The sequence below is a fragment of the Ixodes scapularis genome, unplaced genomic scaffold (assembly GCF_016920785.2).
Source record: "Ixodes scapularis isolate PalLabHiFi unplaced genomic scaffold, ASM1692078v2 PGA_scaffold3__209_contigs__length_174095766, whole genome shotgun sequence".
NCBI classification, from domain to species: domain Eukaryota; kingdom Metazoa; phylum Arthropoda; class Arachnida; order Ixodida; family Ixodidae; genus Ixodes; species Ixodes scapularis.
The window spans coordinates 9,999,140-10,020,739 of record NW_024609868.1 but is presented as its reverse complement, the minus strand read 5'-3'; the positions used below and the strand labels follow the sequence as shown (position 1 = coordinate 10,020,739).

The 21,600-nt window shown below is 47.7% G+C and overlaps 2 protein-coding genes across 2 annotated transcripts; one reads left to right on the top strand and one right to left on the bottom strand.

The window, feature by feature from the left end:
* The first annotated feature begins 26 nt into the window (after positions 1–26).
* On the top strand, positions 27–18,536 carry LOC115330725 (alpha-tubulin N-acetyltransferase 1). The gene is made up of 8 exons (XM_029992694.4): positions 27–326; positions 420–477; positions 552–643; positions 4,244–4,412; positions 7,886–8,110; positions 12,394–12,455; positions 12,522–12,604; positions 18,291–18,536. The coding sequence occupies exons 1-8, from the start codon at positions 154–156 to the stop codon at positions 18,431–18,433; spliced, it is 1,005 nt and encodes a 334-aa protein (XP_029848554.3). The 5' UTR covers positions 27–153; the 3' UTR covers positions 18,434–18,536.
* A 49-nt stretch (positions 18,537–18,585) lies between these two features.
* LOC8025395 lies at positions 18,586–19,362 on the bottom strand. Its single transcript, XM_002408959.5, has one exon. It carries the CDS (start codon positions 19,360–19,362, stop codon positions 18,586–18,588), a length of 777 nt encoding a protein of 258 aa, XP_002409003.4.
* Positions 19,363–21,600: the final 2,238 nt, after the last annotated feature.

Genomic DNA, 21,600 nt, shown 5'->3' with positions numbered 1-21,600 from the left:
AAAAGCCAAGTCGGTCCGGAAGTAACACCATTCTGACTTTAGTAGGTCAGCATCACGCATGGAGGCACCCGAGGCAGCGACGGCAGCAGCTCTTTAAAGTTTAAATGGCGACACGGCTGAGGGATGCCCTGAAACTTCCTCCATCGCAGGGGCATGGAATTTCCTTTCAACGTTGCTGACTTGTTCTCGCACGAGTTCAACATCGTCGAGCGGGACCTGCGGGTGAAAGATGCTTCGGCGGTGCAGCCTTTGGAAGAACCCGCTAGCGACTTCACCAAAGACCACCCCAGCCCCACAACATCGTCCCCAGTTTCGACGAGGAAACGGTAAACCTGGAACTTTACACGTTTTTGTTCACGTCGTTCTCGAAGTGGAGACTGGGGAGTGCGTTGACAAAGCTGCGTGTTTCGTTGTTTCAGCGAATTTCAGGAACAGCTCGGCCGTGTCATCGACGCGCTGGGAGAGGCGTCGCGCGCGGTAAGTCGATATGTCGTGACTGGAAGTGGCGCGACTACCATTGTCGCCGTGACCGACGGCGCCCGTGTATGCAGGCGCAGAGCTTGTCCGCCGCCGTGACAACCACGGAGAAATTGAGGTGCTCACGACATCGCGTCTACATCCTGGTTGAGTCCACCGCCGACGGGTGAGTCCGCGCCACCGTGGTCCGCGCCTATTTCGGGCTGTGGCCTACCGCCCCAATTCATGGGTAAATTTTACTGACTTAAAACAAAATACTTAACAAAACTCTAAATTCGAACTATTTTTTTTTATATGTATTTTTTTCTATAGCCGTAGCCTATAGACCGTTTTACTGAAAGAGGGCGAGAGAGAAAAGAGGAAAGGGCTACCGGCGCTTTCCCTCTTTCTGATTGTGTAGAAAGAGTGAAGGTCCCGGATGAGAGGCTTCGCCGGTGTTGGGTGTCTGCTGTGCCCGAACTTCGGTCGCGCCTTCTTTTCGGTTTTAAACTCGCAACTTAGTTAGAGCCAGTGGCTTCGATGGCAACAGTTCCCCGGTCATCGGGACACCATTGTTGGGTCATAGGGTGCACGAATAAAAACAGAAAGCATAGAATACTGTCCGAGGACATATGTAGCTTGCAAGGAATCCGGCAAGGCGAGAGCGGCTGCAATGTCTTTGAGCTCCATCGCTTTCCACATGACCCCTGTCTCCGGCGGCAGTGGATTGCGTCCGCAAGCCGAAGAGGCGTCTGTTCAACGCCATCCTCTCGACTTCGCTCGGAACATTTCGTGAATGGAGCGCGCAACAAACGCTGTACCGCCGATGAACATGGGGTACGCTCGCAATGTGCGTGCGAGTTTTCTCATGATAACTGGTGTTTCAGCTTGTAAACTTTTGTAACTGAATTTATCTTAATACTGATAATTCGCAGTGGTGACTGACTCGATTCTATCATCTACAACACTTAGTTGAAGGCTCATTTCCGCCCCCGGGTGAGGCTGGAAATTGTTGAAAACGTATTTCTATTGTTTTTTTCTTTTTTTTAATCGCGATCTTCTGCGCGATACCAGGGACCCGGCAAAAGCGTCCTTGGAGTGCCGTTGGTGGGTTGTTTCCGTTGACTAAGGCGCTTTGAGGCGCTTGATAGTCGCTGCAGGGAACGTCTCGTGTGTTGCGATCTGCGTTTTCGAGCCCAGTGTGCACGTTTCTTTGTTCGGGTCATGGCATCCGCCAGTGTGGTGACGGGGGGAACAGCGGCAGCGAACGTGGCACCTATAGAAATTGGAGGTGAGTACCCAAAATATTGCATCAAATAGTAAGATAATTCGTGGTCTTCGAGGCTTTCTGCGGTACGATAAAAGTACATCTCGAGCGTATTCGTCGCTCATTCACAAGGAAATATAAGAACAGAGACACGAAGATAAAACCATAGTTGTTGCGGACTCTAACCAAAGTTTTATTAAAGACACATAAACCCGACGTTTCGGGACCCGCTCGGTCCCTTGGTCACCCGTGACCAAGGGACCGAGCGGGTCCCGAAACGTCGGGTTTATGTGTTTTTAATAAAACTTTGGTTAGGGTCCGCAAAAACTATGTCAATTCCTCCCTAACCAGACAGACCTCTGTCGAAAATGTTTGCGTTTGAAAATAAAAACAGCAGAGCAAGACGATATGTAGCAGCTCGATCCGGGCGTTTACAAAGTTAATTGAGGTTCCCGTTTTGTGTATAACTTGTTGATTACAACTAAAAGCGGCTACGTTGAAATAGGCCTATTGCAACCAAAAATGTATAAATGGTTCATCATTTCCAGTCATACGGAAAGCAATGAAGCTTAAAAACATTCCAGCCGTACTCGCCTTGCCGGATTCCATACAAGCTACGAAGTCCTCGGACAGTATTCGACGCTTTCTGTCGTTATTCGTGCACCCTATCACCCAGCAATGGTGCCCCGATGACCGGGGGACTGTCGCCATCGAAGACCATGACTCAAATTAAGTTTGGGAGTTTGAAACATAGAAAAAAGCGCGAACGAAGTTGGGGCACTGCAGACGCCCAACACCGGCCAGGCCTCTCATCCGGGACTTGCACTCTTTCTACACAATCAGAAAGGGGGAAAGCGCCGGTGGCCCTTTCCCCTTTTCTCTCTCGCTCTCAAAATGGCGCTACCCACGATAAAACGGTCTATATTAAACGACGAACTGCGACTGTTCAACTTTGGGCGTAAACGTTTTAAGCGTAAACACGCGAATGGTCGCAGTTTGTTGCGACATCTGGGGATTGCTTAGAGAAACTTCTCTCGCGCGTAAAGAAAACGTTTTTATGGCACTTTAGACGGCCCTCAAAAATCTGTTTCTCAACGTGTCGCATTTACTACAGAGATGTAATCATATGGTGGACAGTGGCGTACCAACTTGTTTTTGAGTAAGGGAACAAACCAGAACCCCCCCCAGGGCCGGGGGGCCGTGCTCCTAGTATCCCTTGGGTTGCCCTACCCAGGCAAAACACATGCCACCCCCCCCCCCCCCCCCCCCCCCCCCCGGTTGGTATGCCCATGGTGGTGGAATTAGTTTACAGTAAAAAGGTAAAGAATAAAAAATAAACTTACCACGTTCAAAAAAAAACAAAAAACGGAAGGATGCTGAAGCTTTGCTTTAAGAGTGTAACGCGGTACTTAAACGTATAAACCTCTGCCCGTTCCCAAGCTGTGCAAACATGTCTGCATAGCCTAGGTGGTAGCGTGTCTGGCACGCAACCGAAGGGTGTGGGTTCAGATCCCGCGCCTCCACCTAAAATTCTTAATATTTTCTTTAAGGAAAATGAATTACTTTATGAAGTGAAATCATTTGAGACATGGAGCAACCTTTAATTCGCATTACACGCCATGTAATGTGAATTAAAGGTTCATTCTACGCGTGACGTCACGTGAGCGTTGTGGGTCGTTTGAAATTCTTGTGCGAGGTCATGTGACTGTGATGTCATGACCCTGTCAACCAATCAGGATTTTCCCGTGGTGCCGACGCCGGCTTTTCTGCAACACGAACTCCTTAAAGCTATCGCTTTAAGAACAACAAAAACCTCTTCTGGGCAATCTACGCCACCATTTCACAAATGATGCATGTGTAGAGAGAAGTGCTGCCGACAGAAGGTGTACGCCGTGTTGAGAAAGCGCTTTGCAAGATTTTTTTTTTTTTTTTTTCTGCTGAATTAGATACGTGTACTTGATTTTTTCATTGTAAACCTCCACCACATGCTTGCACTTCTGTAGTAAATTGCAGCGTGATACGTTGAGAAACCAATTTTCGCGAGCCATCTAAAATGCCTTAAAAGTGTTAGTTTACATGCTGTATATTTGGAAAGCCTGTTTGCATTCGATTCGTAATAACCCTGGCTTGACACACCAAAGTAAATGAGCTGAAGGGGCAAAGAGGATTGTTTCTCAGTCAAACATAGGGTACCATAATGTATTTTGCAGACCCATTCCTTAGCATGCATATCAATGCCAGAGCTCACTGTGCTCCCTCAGTGACAACGAGCATCTCTCCTGTGCCCCGGTTGTCAAAGTGGAAGCCGTGACCAGGTTTCCAGCAATGGTCGGCAAAAGCCTTCACTTTTATTGCATACATGGCAAGTGTGGTGTGCAAAGGCTGAGTACCCCATATATGTTTAGAGATAGTCACAGCTGCACCATAAGGTTGCAAAAAACAGGTGGGATTTTGAGAGTCCCTTATGGTTCACTTCCAGAGTGTTCGGCCTGGTGGGCTGACTCGTTGTTTGTTTCACAGGAGAGCACTGGTGTTGGGCTTGCTCAAGGTGGGCTTTAAACAGCTCTTCCTGCGGGACGAGCACTCCCGGCTGTGCCAAGTGCGGCCCCTGTGCCTCCTCGACTTCTACGTGCACGAGAGCCGCCAGCGGCAAGGCTGCGGGAGACGCCTCTTCGACTGCATGACCAAGGTGAGTTCCCCGCTGTACCCAGGCAGAAATCAATCCACTTCCAGCTGGATTATGGAACTGGAAATGAAGCGGTCCAGCTGGATTCCTGCTGGGTCCAGCTGAAATCCAGCTGGACTGCCTTATTTCCAGTTTAATAATCCAGCTGAAAGTGGACTGATTTTCGCCTGGGGTATATTTGTGTTGGTAAGCAGAATGCAGCTGGGGATTTATTTCTTTGTGTGCCACAGCTGGACATTCCTGAAGCATTACTGCGAGTGGAAGTCTTGTTCAGATGCCCAGGCTAGGCTAGCTACCTTCTTGGTTTGCTATACCATGCCGAAAATATGAATATGACCCATTAACTGTGGGCCATGGAGATAGCATCGTGGTGCTTCTGCTGGAAGTTAATCTTTTATCTGATTTACAACTACTATATGAGGCCTGGTACAGTTGTAATCAATGTTCGTGGAGAGTCGGCCACACTGCATTACACAGCACTGGTCATGGCACATACTTATTACGTGGGCGTGAGTTTCTCTAGGACGACCTCGAGGATGCCATTTAAGAGACAATTCTCGAGGTCGTCCTTAAAGGGTAACTGCAAAAAAAAAAAAAGTTTTTTTTTAAACAGCTTAATTGGGACAAGCATGTCACAAAACAAATGTTCCACGAAAAAAATGATTTTTTTTTATCAATATTTACGCCACAGGACACAATTTAGTAGAGTCAGAACCTCTCCACATTTGAAACTCCCGCTCTTTTGACCCCCGCGGAAGAGGAGTACGCCCCGCCCCTCACTCTCCTTGCGTTGCGGAGTTGAACGACGCAGCGTCTCGACTTCCGGCAAGATCTGGCAACTACGCCAGGCCGCGGCATTGTTTTGGTTTGACGCGGTTTGCGAGCACATGTGGCGAAGACGTGACCGGAGTGCCCCTGTGATGTTCCCGGAAGACGGAAAGTATCGTTCGTAATCGTCATGCGTGCTTTGAAAGCGAAGGGAGTCACAGAATCCACGAGTGCGCAACCACAAGCCAAGGTTCACGACAGCGCTGCATTGGTTTCGGCGATCTCGTTCTGTTTGGTGCAACACGGCGATGCGACAGAGCTGGAACGTTCGTGGTGTGTGTGATGCGGTGCTATGTGTGTTATGCGGGGTTGAAGTACAACAGGTCCAGTCCCGTCGTCGTCAACTGATCCAGTAAAACTGGCCCGGGAGGACGCAGCGAGCGTTTTTAAAAGTAAATCTTTCTTCGTTCTGTTTCAAAATGTGGAAGATTCCGGACGCATATTGTGAGTAAAAAGCTGCGGGCGTTTTCAAATAAATTACGTCGTTTTAATTGAACAATGGACTCCGAATTGTTCTCCTAAATCTGCCGTTTTTATACTTCGTGTTGTTGGACTGCGTTTGCACAGCAACGTGTTGTGCTCGTCGTGCGGTGTGAATAAATTTGGGCAAGATTTAGTACCTGTCTACAGATGCATGAGCTGAGACCACTTTTTACGTAGTGAACATGGTGCTTTTTTTATTTTGTGATTCTAGTTGTGGACGTTAGGTGCGCCCGGTGCGAATCTCGATGGCCTCCGGAGCGATATGACGAGAACGTAACTGGACACGTTTGTCGCTACGCGAACGCCCGATTGCCTTCAGCCGAATAGCATTCCTTTCGGGGCGACGTGGCTGCTGGAAGGCTCACTGTCGGGATCACGCATCTGACATCTCCGAAAAGTCAGCATTTGCTCGCGCAAACAAGCAAAACAAACACAAAAAAAGCATGCTAAGCAAGCAAAGAGGAAAACGAAAGAACCGCGCTATGAAAGCCAAAACCCCGCTTCGCTTCCTATCGCTAACACCTGCGACAGCTGCTAAACACACACTACTTCACTTCAAGAGGTCTCACTCAAGCACCTGGGTCAGCACGAAACACTGATCACTTCGCAGAAACGATTAGTCGAGGTAAACGATTAGTCGAGGTAGGCGAGAAAGGCAAGAGCAGACACTTCGGCGGCCATGAAAGAATGGCAAAGCTTTTGTTTGTTATGGTATGAATTCAAATGGAAGTGCCCGTCTTGTAAATTTTTTGTAAAGAATAATAACTCTCATCACATGGGTTATTCTTTAAACGTAAAAATATGCCGCTCAAAAGGAAATCACAACAAATAACAAAGGTTTAACAACCAAGATCTAAGCTGTCAATCAAACTCTTAGCCAATGAGAGCCGATTGGGATTAACGTCACGGAATCCCAACTTCGTGGCGCGCGATTGAAAACGGGCGAAATAGCCACAAACTAAAATCGGTCTCACGCAATAAATATTGCTGTAAAATTTTTTTTTTCTCGCGGAAAAATTTTTTTTGACATGCTTGTCCCAATTAGGCTGTTAAAAAATCTTTTTTTTCTTTGCAGTTACCCTTTAAGGTCGTCCTAGACGGCTTCCTCCAGGCATCGTCCTAGACGTCGTAAAGATAACAGGTTCGCTGGTCCTCCATCTTCACGTGAAGTGGAAGGGCTCTACAATTTTTCTCGTTGAAAATGTTTTTTGCCTGAAATAATTTTCAGTAGCAAACAAACTTTCACAAAGAGTGTGGGATGAAAAACTATGTGATCGAAGTTCAGAATATTTTGCGTGAGCTCCGTGCTCAAGAATGCACCTCTGCTGCATGATTGTGTGAAAAAGTGGTCACTGAAGCTCTCCCCTTCCACTTGAGAGGGGGTACAGGATACTCTTGCCTTTATGATTAGAACTAAAGCAATTTGCAGTCATGCAATTTCCATGCCATTTGCCCCAATATGTGCCCAAGTTCTTACCTTGCTACTTGCTGCTGCATTTATTTAAGATGTGAGAAACTTGCACCCAAAGTGTGTTAAAAGTAAATTTCGCCTTATCAATTCTAAAACTACTAGCTCTGGCATTGCTATACTGATGTGTTTTTATGGTAAGGTTTGTGCAAGTAAGCAAAAATTTCAATTGTTGCTTCAAATAGCATACTATTTGATTTTATATCCGTATGAAACACTGAGAGTGCTTGGAAGTTTTGCAGTACTTCTCATTGTTCATTTTTTGTTTCGGCTGGTTAGGTAGTTCTGTCCAGTGCGCTTTTTAGTGCGAACCGGGGCATTGAAGTGAAGCAACACCTGCAAAGTAAACGTTGCAATTTTGTGTATTTCGCTTCGCCACAGAGTACCCGCATACCTTGGGAAAGAATTAAGACTTTTTTAGGAACGAGATTGTGTATGCATTGTGGGGTATGCGTGGTATTTTGTTACATTTTTTGTGTGCAAAGTAATCAATTAATCACTAAATGACTGAGGCTATTTGTAATTCATCCCTTTTTTTCAGTGACATACATGAGACTGACACTGAAATATTACTCTAAACATTTGCATAGTTTTTTTGTTTTGTCTTTCAGTGTGTTTTGCATATGATATTACTGTGACAAGAAAATCTTTTGGTTTATCCTATTGAAATGCTAAGCCGTGGTTCCGCTTTCGCCAGACGGAGTCATTGAGTCCTGCCCAGCTGCCCATTGACCACCCATCCGAAAAGCTGCTGTCTTTCATGGAGCGCCATTTTGGGCTGGCCCCAGCGCTGCCGCAGAACAACCACTTCGCCGTTTTCCCTGGCTTCTTTGAGGGCCTCCGCCAGCTTCCAGCTCTTGGGGCATTCCTTGGGACTGGCCTCCAAACAGAGCAGTCACCCCGCAACCGCTCTAGGGACCAGGTGAGTCGTTACTGGGCCTCTGCAACTACGGCTGAATCCCCAGTGCTATCTTCCCGGAGAAGATGAGTGGAAGATGGTTGTTCCTTACTTCATTTCTGATTGCGATGTAAAGGTTGGGCAGGCTCTTATTATGTAGTGGTTTAATTTGTCAGCAAAGAACTGCACCATGACTGTGGGACTTGAACATATTTTCTGTACCATATATACAAAGTGCTAGATATTCCAGCTTACCCAAGTACCATCCCCACTGATTATGCCGCACCTGTTCCTAGGTGTGCCATAGTTGCTAGCCTTACCAATGATCCATCACCATATTTGGCTTATGGTGTATCCAGCAATGATGTAGCCATGGAAGGAGGCAACTATGGGGCCTCAGCTGATCCTATATTATACATATGCATTTTGACCCCTCCCCCCTCTACATCCCGTCATTAATATCCCAGCCACCCCCCCCCCCCCCCAAAAAAAAAAAAAAAAAAAATCTTTGGCTAGATTATGGTAATTAGTGTTGGGTACCATATCCAAAAAGTAATTGAAGTAAGGTATGTACAAAGTGAGCGAGAGTTTATGTACTTTAAGTAAAGTAGTAAGTGCTAGACCGGGCTCAGTGTACTTGAAGTAAAGTACCTACTATAAATGCAAAGTACTTTCAGAGTAAAGATCAAGTACTTTTTAACACAATTTTTTATGGTGCCCTTTTATTTTCCTATACAATGTTTTTCTTTTTTAAAGTGATGTGCATTGCCCTAGGGGGAATCGGGATGCATCAGTTATTTTCGGGAATGGCGGCGAATATTGGATAAAGTCAAGTTGCTTCAGAGCTGACTAAGCACACTTTTGTGATACAAACTTAACCAAATTTGAGGAGTGTAATTTAAAGTCAGGACTTGTACTGTCCTCAAAAAGTACAAGAAAAAAAAAGCTTTAAAATATGAGTAGATGCTCGGAGAATGTACTTCAAGTAAAGTATAAGTATCCTAAATCTCTTTGATGTGGTACTTTAAGTACAATGTGCTTGCCTCTTTCCTTACCGTGCCCATAGGCCATCAGTCACACGTGATTGATAGTTTTAATGTGCCACTAAAGTTTAAAATTAGCATGCTGGAACACGGTGCGCCATTGTGGGGAGAACTGAAGAACTATAGTTTCGGTTTATATGTAGGTTTTCTTTTTCCTGTGAAGTGGCGCAATATCGGCAGTAAATCCAAGCGATGCAGAACCGAAACTTGTCAAGAATGGTGACGTGCACACGTCCAACACCTCCAAAAAGATGTCGTCAGTCGTACGATTCAGCTGCATGAGCTGCGAAATTTTTGGATGATACAAGTAGTGAGGGGTCAGAGGGATGAATAGACCCGGAATGTCAACAGGCGCTCGGAGTTGAGCATCGGTCTAGCTTTCTTATTGGTCCTAAGCTGGTGCCTACGTTTTATGTGTGTTGACAGTGCTTTATTTTATTCGCTTAAGGTCTTGACAACCTATGATCACGGTGTTTTTCTTTCAGCCCAGCATAGAGTTACATTTTCGCCGAGACGGCAGCCTGGCGTGGATTTCGGTATCGTGCTTCGTAGCTGCCCACAGAGACTCATGAGGGCCCTTGATTTTTACAGCAGAGCTGTTAAGGACTAGGTCCCCAGGATCGTGTCCGGTACCAAGCAAATGTTGACACAAAACTCAGGACAGCTACCGCCATCTATGAGTGACGGCGGCAACCAGACAACCGGCTTGCCGGCCTCGTTCATAGATGGCGGCAACCTTTCCAGCCTTTCCACTCTGGCTTTCACCAGAGTGAAAGGCTGAATTTTTCTAGAAGTCGTCCTAGAAGTCGTCCTAGAAGTCGTCCTAGAGGTCGTCCTTGAGGTCGTCCTTGACGTCGTCCTATACGTCGTCCTTGAGGTTGTTCAAGAGGTAGTCCTCGAGGTCGTCCTAGAAGTCATCCTTAAGGTCGTCCTAGAGGTCATCTTTGAGGTCGTCCTGAACGTCGTCCGTTGAGTCGTCCTAGACGTCTTTCCTGAAGTCGTCCTAGACGTCCCTGAGGTCGTCCTAGACGTCGTCCTCTAGGCGTCGTCCTTGGGGTCGTCTAACAATCGTCCAAAAAGTCGTTCTTGAGGTCGTCCCACCATCGTACAGCTTCGCTGGTCTTCCTTCTTTACCAGAGTGGAAAGGCTCAAAGTTTTATTTCTCCTGTTTATTCACTGCTGAGGTTATTGAAAGCCTGTGTCAGAACACAAATAAATATGCTTGGATGAATAGTTTGTAAAAATCTGCATATGCTCGACCAGACGGCTCTTGGGCAGATGTCGCACCCACTGAGATGCTGTAGTTCATTGGACTGCTAATTTACATGGGTACCGTGGAGCTTCCTGGGCTGCATCCTTATTGGAATATGGGGACCCTCTGCGAAGGTCTTCTCCCACGAAGGACGATGTCTAGGACACGTTTTTTTTTTGCTAATTGGGATGTTGCACTTTTCTGACCCGGATGATGATAGAGCGTCAGGAGGCAAGTCCCGGAAGGTACACTAACCAAACATCATCAAGGTTTTCCGAGCCAGACCGAAACCTGTCCTTGGATGAATGAATTGAGAAGCCCAAAGCCAGTGCCGGAATCGGGTAGTACATCCGGCACAAGGGCTCCGACTAAGTAGGGCTATAGGCTCCGAGTATTGGCTGACTTCTGGACAGTATACACGGTCCAATTCTTCGTGTACACTGGCAGGCATGAGAGGCCAGGGCCACGTGGCTTGGCTTTTGATGTCGTCAGTGAGCTCTTTGCACAGTAACTCGGCTAACGGTACAAAGATTTTATGGACAATTTTTGTACATCTTCACACCTTTTTGTCCACCTCCTCGACCGCAAAACACTGGCCTGTGGAACAACACGCAAAGATCGCCGTGGCTTCCCAGCAGAGCTCAAATATGCAAAATGGGAAAAACAAGCTCAACGGGGAGACATTTGTTGGTGGCACGACCATAACATCCCCTACCTCTGGTGCAAGGATAGGCGTGTGGTGAACAGAAAGAGCACCATCCACGCAGCCAACAAGCACATTCCTGCCGTGCGAAGCGAGAGAAGAGGAGACACTTGGGGTTAGGAGAAATGTTAAGGAGCCCCTGCTGATCCATGACTACAACGTTGAGATGCTCGGTGTGGACAGGAGTGACTAACTCATTGGGTCATACAACATGCTCATGAAATGCGTGCAATGGAGGAAAACCCTGTTTTTCGCTGCATAGATGTTGTGTGCTTGAACAGTTCTATTATTTTCCAAGTGCATCGCAGAGAACACCCAAACAAACGAGAGTTGGCTCTTCGTCCTCATTTTGACCAGCTGGCTTTCGGAGAGGAACTAATTCAGCAGCCCTTTGGATTGGATGACGTGGAGTGTGTCTTCACCCCTCCCCCCGAAATTAAGAAGGATGACAAAGCGAATTAAGAGGGATGAAAGTGAATTCCTAGACGTTGTTCTCTAGGCATCATTCTCGACGTTGTCCTAAAGGTCGTCCTAGAAGTCATCCTAGAGGTTGTCCTCTAGGTGTCGACGTCATCCTAGGCGTTGTCCTCGACTGGCTTTCGCCTTCCTACATGTGAACAGTCTTAGGTGTACTCTTGTATTATTCATGGTGCTTGTTTATGTAATCACAGATTTTTTTTGTAAGCTTTTTTAATGCAAATTTGAGTTCTAGAAATCAAACGTTTGAAAAATCTTCAGTTCATGGATCGAAATGTTATTTCCTCGTAAAGAGTAACTAATCGGCTGCGTTTTGGTGTGTCATAGTTTACCGTTCTCTTAGTTGTTAAAAAAATATATTGTGTGCACTCCCTAAAAGTCACCACTTTTCCCCATGGTAAGGAAAAAGTTAAAGTACTTCCAAACACTGGATGTATCCTACATCTCAGTGACATATACGCTCACTTCTATTGGTCTGTTGTGGCTGCCTGTGATGCGCTGCCATTCATGCGTGCACCTTCATTGAGTAGCAAGCTTAGCCGCCTCGGTGGCTCCGAGGCAAAGCGCCGGCCTACGGATCCCCAGGTGGTGGGTTCGAATCCCGGACCGAGCTTCCTTTTGCTTGACAAAAGATCCCCAGGGAGTCGCACTTAATCCTCTGCTGGGGCGTGCCAGATGCTCGTTGTTTGTTTGGCATGTAAAACCCCCAAATTTAACTGAGTAGTGGGCTTGAGTTGAGGGCGGTACTTGTATAGTCGATAGATTTCATGCGGCGTTTTATGGTATAGCAGCCCAAAGGGAAAATGTTGCCAGACTGTGCCCTGTGTTGCAGGGGAGGCTACCGGTGACCAAACGCAGCAGACCCCACTCCCTGGACTCTTCTCTGGTGGGCGGGTAAGCGTCGAGACCAAGGCACGTCGATATCGGGGCCTTCATATGTATCTCACCGGCGCTTTCCAGTTGCCTGGAGTGGACCTCCTACGAGCGTGGCAGTCATAGCAGATGCAGCATGCCACCTCAAGATTCTCAGGCTTGGCAGCTATGTGAGTGGATCTCATACAAACCTTCCTCTTTCCAAATTTGTAGGCTTCACCCCCGAGGGAATATGTGACATCTCTCAGTTATCATACCACTGTCCACTCAGTTTTGGTGAACTTTGCTGTAGATAAATACACTGGTGGATTTTCTATATGGGAATTTTTCAAGGGCGTGTTATTTATTTGAAAATAGTGACCTCGTTATGAACAGTGCCTCTGTGTGTGTTTCTCTACAGTGCTCAGAAAGAGCCAATCACTGCAGTTTATGGAAGAGGCCCAACAAATGACGAGGCAGCAGCGACGTCAGAATGCAGAAATGAGATCTGTGTGGATCGTAATTATTTTATTTCAAATGTTATCTCTGCTTTGCAATTCACCGGCTCCTTTCCTAAATCTTAATGACTGGTCTCCATAGGTTCTGAGGAAAAATAGACACACAGGTCTTTTTTTTAAAAAGGTCGACCTTTTTTCGAAAAAATAGGGTTAACCCCCAAACATATAATGCAATATTTTTCTGTCAAGTTTTATTGGATAGAGATTATTGTTACTTTTTACTGAGAACATTTATTCGGGTTTTTAAAAATAAACTTTCAGCATTCATAGAATATTTTCTACAAAGAAACGTATAACAGCATAAAGATTTTTTAGATAATATATTGGTTTTTGTTTAAATTTGGAGGGCTTGAGTTTATTTTTGTTTTCGGAGAGTGCTTCTTGCCTGCATAAGATCAGAAGATAGACAAGCTTTTTTGAGCTTCTCCTGGTCTGCACTTGGGAGCCGAGAATGGGGCACCTGTTCTGACAACCCCACCTCCCTTCCCTTACACATACATATGACTGACCGGTCTACGTATGAGCAGGACCATCCCATAGACGTCTTTATCCGTCCGTCTATCTCATTCTTGTTCAAATCAAACAATATTAAAGTGGATTTTTACCACTTGTGATCAAGTTTGCCAACAAGAGAAGCTCTCACGCATGTAAGCGCATTTGTTAACCATTTAAAAATAAATACAAACTTTTTTGTAAAAAAAAAAAAAAGTTTTACGAAAAAGTTTACTTTCATGAAGCTTGGCTTTTTCTTATTTCGAAAACAGCTCCAATTTCAGACTTTTCTGTTTTCTCGAATTTTTATGAAACTGTCTCGGAGGTTTCGACACCGGGCACGAAAGCACGCGATGTCAAATGCCCCGTGTCAAATACTCCGTGGCAAACACCCCGTCCTTTTACCCCCGCTTTCAGAAGCCCCAATTTCAGAAGCCCATGACGCGAATCCCCCTTGTCAGGTGGCCAGATCCTCAACGTGACGGCGGAGCATTCTGCTTTTAACTAAGAGACAGTCTGCACGCGGGCTTGTGTAACGTAATCATGAGGTACCCGGGACTCAAGTAATGAATAACTGGATAAATCTTCCGTTCTTCAGGCACGCACTAAACACACTCACGTCTTGCGACGTTAGAAGCGAAAATACGCAGACAATATCATTCACTGGCAGAACACTTGAAGTTACAGCTATTATCAATAAACATTGGACCGAAGCTTTTGTCGACTCTGAAGCACCAGCGGATTCACAGCGACAAAGTGGGTTCAGTCAAAACGGATAAACCACAGCTCATGGCGCCATATTTATCGCAGCACCAAACACCAGTTCCATCTTCTTAAGTCGTTCTAAAAAACAAACAAAAAAAAAAAATCTGTACTCATCTAGGTTCATCAAGTTCATAACTCTGCGTCTGAGTATCCTTTAATTACAAGACCCTTAGAAGGCGCTCAACAGATTAAGTTAAGACGTGGAAAAATGCGGGTTGAAACTCGAAGGTGATGAAACAGGACAGTGAGGACTGGGCTTTTGGCACACGGGAATACGGGACGGGGAAATTGAACGCGGGGTTTTCGAAACGTGGGGCTAATGACGCGGGGCTTTTGCGACAGGGATTCTGCACGCTGGGCAATCGTGCTACACCCATTTTTTTTTTTGTTCTGTGTTTATCAGTGCACACCGATAACAGATAACCTGATAAGTTATATTCACCACTTTTAAAGGGACATCTAACTCGCAAGAGACATTTTGAAGTGCCTAAATAGACACATGTCTCACAAAATGAGCTTTCCTTGGGAAAAAATAACATTTCGAGTACTACTGTATTTACATTGCGAGACAAGTTTTGTGAATTGCTCCTTACTCAAAATGAGTCTCGTGACGTAAATATTGCAGTATTAATTTTTTTGTAGTTCATTCTGTGACATTTTTAGGTTGTCCTATCCAGGCACTTTAAAAAAAGTTTCTTGGGCGTTTAATGTACGTTTAGAGTAGTTTTATTTGAAATTGGACATGCAAGTCGAGATGGGTATTTTGATTTGCCTAAAAAGCTTGCACATTGTGGCCCCATTTGCGTAATAGACAAAGAGATTTAAAATTTTGTAGGAAAATTATTTGGTGAAATGCTACATTTGGCTGCTTGATTTTCGTTTTCAATTCTGCCGTTCAATATAAATAGGCAAAAGCAAAAACACTGGCGGTAATTTTTCTTGTAAATGTATGTTGAATTGTACACTACAATTCAGCTTTAGTTGAATTTTTTTTAACAAAATAATTTATGTGGATATAGTCAAAAATAAATTTAATAACTTTGAGCCCGCTTTATTAGACAGATTTTTTTATATTTTTTTTATAGTTCTTAATAATATTAACTTTCTATGGGTTTAATCAAAATTTCCCTCCTTTTTTTTTTTAGGGGGGGGGGGGGGGCATACACACACATGAACCGGTAAAAGGGAAGTTTCGCAAGTTGACTTTATTTAAAAGTGTTTTACCCTCTGGGAGGTGAGGGGCGACGGAAGGGGGTGGGGGATGATGTGGACGTAATTAAGCAAACCTTATGATGAATCTTAAAATACCAGGCTTCAGATAGGATGTCACCAAAACGTCGAAGATGCGTTGTTTGGCATTTTTTTATATTATTTTTGGCACGAAATATGCCGACGGAGTTTCGTTCGAAGGACAAAATAGGCCACGCCTCATACATTTACGAGAAAAAATACTGCATGTTTTTGTTTTTACCTATTTATAACTACCGACAGAAACTGGGTACAAAGATCAAGCAACCAAAATGTAGCATTTCATCTTACTGCACTTCAAAATGTTTGAATAAAATAATTTTAAACAAATTTTAAAGAGTAGTATGGATCGTTACGCAAACGGGCTTAACACACACACACAAACACACACACACACACACACACACACACACGTGTGTGTGTGTATATATATATATATATATATATATATATATATATGTATATATATGTATATATCGGGTGTTTTTTTTTTTATTCTTACACATTTGTTTAAAAAAATCCGTGATAGCTAGACTAATGCGGTTTGTGCAGGTTGGTTATACGGCCAGGCGGACAGTATGTGGGCGGCTAATCTTTGCGATTAGTCGGCTAATTAACTAAAATTCGTTAATTAACTTTTTAGTTATTGAAAATAAACATATGGTTTCAATTAGAAACTTGCTGAGCACCATCGAAAACCCCTAAATCAACTATTTTTAGCAGGATATAATGCCGGGGCAGCTTTTTACGGCGCTCTGTAAAAACGCTCCATTTGGACGCGTTTCTAGATTTCGGTTTCTTATCGGAGTGCATCTACGCGCCCGCGATCCTGCTCCCCGGTGGTCGCGGCGCGAAGCCACCTCCTCGCCTCCTTCGTAGAATGGAGGGAAGTACGGCGCACGTGTGTTGCGCGCAGAAGTCGGCATTTTAGGTCGCCCTCACTCACCCTCACCCTCACAGCCACACTCACCTAAGCCCCTCACTCACCCTCACCCTCACAGCTACACTCACCTTCAGCCCCTCACTCATCCTCACCCTCACAGTCACACTCACCTTCAGCCCTTCACTCACCCTCACTGAACCTCACGGCCCTCACCGCCCTCACGGCCCTTACCACCCTCACGGCCCTCACGCCCCTCACTCACTCATGGCCCTCACGAAACTCACCGCCCTCACGCCACTCACCGCCCTCACGGCCCTCACGGCCCTCACCGCCCTCACGGCCCTCACCGCCCTCACGGCCCTCACCGCCCTCACGGCCCTCATAGCCCTCACGCCACTCACCGCCCTCACGGCCCTCACGGCCCTCACGCACTCACAGCCCTCACGCCACTCACCGTCCTGACGGCCCTCACGGCCCTCACGCCACTCACCGCCCTCACGCCCCTCACCGCCCATGCGGCCCTCGCACTCCTCACGCCCTTCACGCACTCATGGCCCTCACGCCACTCAGGCCAGCTTCAGATGGGGCAATTTCGCCCAGAAACTTGACGTCGCAACACCAGCAACACGGGCCGCCCGCGATCACACGCAGCAACCAATTGCTGCAATTTGCCATCGTCATCATAAAATTTTATTTTTCTTGCACTATTTAGTCACAATTACGCGTTATAAACGTGTTTTTATGCATTTAAACTTCGTTAAGAATACTAATTCACCTTTCTGAAACAGTTTATTTCCAAAAAAAACGATCGATTTCAAACCACAACCAAGTCATTCGGTGTCATCATCACCGGCACGAGGTATCACGTGAAAATTTTGCGTCCCTGATTGGATGCAGCCGCTTCAAACGTATTCGAATTGCTCCGAGTTGCTTGCTTATTTCGAGCCGGACCCGATCTCAGCAATTCGTGTCGATCTAGGGAAAGCTAGAGAACAACCCGCCATTAACACCAAAATTGCTGAGAAAGATGCTCGATCTGAAGGGGGCCTCACACACTCGCCGCCCTCACGCACTCATGGCCCTCACACACCTCATGCACTCACCGCCCTCACGGCCCTCACGCCTCTCATGTCACTGCCCTCACGCACTCATGGCCCTCACGCCACTCACCTCCCTCACGCCCCTCACGCACTCATGGCTCTCATACCCCTTACCGCCCTCACCGCCCTCACCGCCCTCACGGCCCTCACGGCCCTCACAGCCCTCACGGCCCTCACCGCCCTCACCGCCCTCACAGCCCTCACAGCCCTCACTCACCCTCACTCACCCTCACACTCATGAATTTTCCTGGTTCAGAAACTCACTCACCCTCACCTCACCTGTGAAGATGAGGGTGAGTGAGGGTGAGTGAGGGCCCTCATGAATGAGGTTTGCCGTTTGCGCGTCTCAGCCACTGGGGAGCAGGACCGCGGGCGCGGTGATGCGCTCCGATAAGAAACCGAAATCTAGAAACGCGTCCAAATGGAGCGTTTTTACAGAACGCTGTAAAATGCTGCCCCGGCGTTATATCCTTCCAAAAATAGCTGTGGAGGTCTTATGCTGGTCTGTGGATTTATAGACGAATAGTGTATAGTGAAAGGGAGTGTCAATTTCTGTTAGCAAACCAAGGAAGGGTAGAATATTATCGAGGTGGCTATTACCGTGGCTAATTGCGCACGAGAAACAATATAAAGAAGTTTTCCAAGTTCCCTGCACCGAATAAGCAGGCTTCTCTGCGTTATACGTCATCACTGCCGAGAAGCATGCTGAACGGAAGGCAGCCGCAGGTGAGTCGTACAAAAGAAAGCACTCGCCCAGCTTATTATGGTAACCTACTTCGTCGGAAGTTTAAGAATTGCCAATATTCTTGTAACATACATCTATTACATTTTCTAAACTATTTAACTCGATTTGACAATATTGCTCCTGCAGTGAGGAGCAGTGGAGTGGTGCCCCAGGAGGGTTCTTCGGAAGCAGCCCACGTTCCCGGATGCTGGTCACCCAACCCCAGCTCTTGGGCGATTTTCGGACTGGCGCCACCAGACTACCCAGGCTGCCCCGCCACTTCACACTAAATCAGACTCCTGGCTATTTATTGCACATATCTATTTACTTAATTATATACTAAAGTCTGTACGGAGCGACGTTGTTCCGAATAAAACCAAAGCTCGGTGATGAGAGTTTGCCATTTCTAGTAGCGCGATGCTTCGCCGATGGCCCGAGGGTCTCAGGGACGCAGCGCGAGGACCAAGAGAAGGAGAAGAAGAGGCTCGCGCTGCGTGGTTGACCTCTCGGAGCTAGCGGGCACCTGGCGCTCTAATTGAACGGCTGGACGCGCCGACGAGCTCCCGCAGGACTTGCATTGGCACCCGCGTGGCGGTAGCGGTGGCTGCTGCTGCGGGGGCGACACGCAGGTTCTTCCCTGTGCCACGAAGGGTTCGGTGCATACGCAGGTTCCCTCGGGTCCGCAGCGGGAACCGTGGATCTGGCACTGCTCGTGGTAGACGCAGGGCCAGTCCAGGAAGGCCGCGTGTCGACAGGTGGTATGTCGCGATGCGAGGCGCACCTTGAGGGCGCCGGTGCACCTGCAGCGACCGCCGCGGCACTGAGCGCCCCTCGGCGTGCATTGCGCGTCTCCCCGGCACGCATCGCCGAAGAGCGAGGCGACGAAGAGCGACGCCCTGCTCAGGTTGCCGTCGGCCACGGCCATGCACGCCAGCTGGTAGCGCCCGGAGGCCGACGGAAGTCTGTCGAGCCGTCGGAGCTCGAGCCTGTGGTCGCGTAACCAGAGTCCCGGGCCCGCGTGACCCGTGAGGATGCTCTCGAGGGCCGAGTCGTCGGGCGGCCGGCCGTCGATGCTCCAGGATGTGTGCACGGCGTCGCGGTACGCGACCGAGCAGGACAGGTTCACGCCGCCGTCCTCCAAGTAGGGCGCTGCGGAGCGGATGCGTGCCTGTCCCACGGGGACTCGATCTTCGCTCGGCGGGGTCACGTTTGGGGTCATGCCCGGAGTCGACCGCGGGCTTACCCTGGGGCTCAGGCTCGAGCTGGCCCCCGGAAGCTTCCCCGGTTCTGATCCGCGCACCGTGGTCCATGCGACTGCCCAGATGAAGCAGCGGAGAAGGGCCAGCATGTCTCGCTGCTAGGAACGTCGGCGGTGGCTACTGTAGGCAGCAGTTTGGTACAGACGCGTCCTCCAGGCGCTATAGCTGTGGTGGTGTGTCGAGATCGAAGCGGCACCTCGCGAAGGATGCGCGTGAGGCCATGCCTGCAGCACGCTCTGAGAGCACGGGATGCAGTGACTGACCAAGCGACGGTACAACTAGTGCCACTAAATAAGCTCGTTGCTCAGATGTATACCCTCGGCGATCGTGTTTGGGCTGACACTGCAGGGTTCAACAATACTGAGAGGAGTGTTTCTCACCTTACACAAGCTTACCATGCATTCGTGAGAACCAAGCGTACTCGCACGGAACATCACTGATGGACGTTTTCTTTGTCTTTGCAAAACTTGATGACGATCGAAGTTGGGAATTGCATTGCTGGCGTTGTCAACAATGCTGATTTCGTCGAGCTTTGCGATCCCCGTGCTTGTTGCTCTTAGTTTCGACATGCTTGAACGAAGGAAAAATTGCTAGCTTGCGGCGAGCTCGGCTCCCCGAGGTAACGTTGTGCGGTGGCGACTTCGAGTCGTGACCACGCGAACGCACAAATAACAGCTGCGTTCAGAGGTAAACAGCCGCCCGAACAGGTTTGTTATTGTGCGCCGCTGGTGCGGGGCCGCGGGAGTTGTACTACTCACACTATCGCCCGCCACCGGGGACCGGGGGGCGCCATGATACTAAAGGGATACTGAACCAAGGAATTTGGTGTCCATAATAAGTGGCGCACGTTCTTTCCACGAGCCAGCAGCCGCCGGTGTGCGCGAGCACACGCAACAAAAATGACGTCACAGACCTCCATTCGTGGTTGAGATGACAGTGAAATGTATGGGCTTCGGACCAAAGGAGAATAAAGACAAGTTTTTCATCTACACAGTGGTGCCTGGTGTAAAAAGTAAGCGATGAATTGGTCTAACAAGCACGTAGCTTTCACTTGTAGAGATGAAAAGCCTGTCTTTAATCTCCTTTAGTCCGAAGCCCATGCATTTCACTGTCATCTCAACCGCGAATGGAGGTCTGTGACGTCATTTTTGGTGCGTGTGCTCGCGCACACCGGCGGCTGCTGGCTGGTGGAAAGAACGTGCGCCACTTATTATGGGCACTAAATTCTTTGGTTCAGTATCCCTTTAAAGAACATAGTGATCCCTTTAAAGCTTCAGCGCAGGAGGCCTATTGTTATGGAAACGCGCAAGACACGTGCCACGAGCGGGTACTCCGCCGCCATTCGCTTCCAAGGGCCGCTCATTTCAGTGCTGCGCTACAGTGTACTAGAATACTTGGGTAGCTGCGCCAACGAGGTAGAGCTGCGCCCACTGATCTCTATTGTAGTAGGCTGGATCGCGGACCGCAGCCTCGGCAGCTGGTGCCAAGTGTCGCCATTGGCGGCCATTGATTGACACCAGCCAATGCATGGGACTCTATGGGAAGAACGAGAAAAAGTGCCGTTTTCCCCCGTTTCTAAGCTGTTGTCGGCACTGAAACTTTTTGGATACTTTTCGATAAGCCCGTCAAATAGCTGGCGTACAAACATTAAAACTGACAGCGCTCGCAGTTTTTATAAATAAATATTTTGTGGTCGAGAGTGACTCCGCTGTTGTGCAGCTCAGTGAGGCGAGAGTTACCTAGAGTTACCGCGGAGTCGGTGGTGTCGGTGGCGGTTTCGTTGAGTTGGGTTTAGCAGACAAGTTCGAAGCGTTTGCTACGCGGAATTCGCTCACTCCTGGAAAGCAGCTGTCGAGATGGAACTTCTTTGTCATTCATCAACTTCTGTGCTTCCCTAAGGTCGGTCTTATTGACGGCAAGTTAATTTGTTTACTCCACTACGAGAGCAAGCTTGCCAGCTCAGCCGTTGGTGCTCCGGTACGTTTGATTTTTTTATTCGGCAACCGGACGTTTGACAAATACCGATTTGATCTCCAAACACCCGACACAAGAATCGCAGCGCATCATAAAATACTCGCCTCCTAGCACAGTGTACATGCTTCAATATGCTTACTTTTGTGCGTTTCTCCCATAGATTTGCGTGTATTGCCTGGTGTCAAGCAATGGCCGCCGGTGGCGACACCGACGGCCATTGCGAT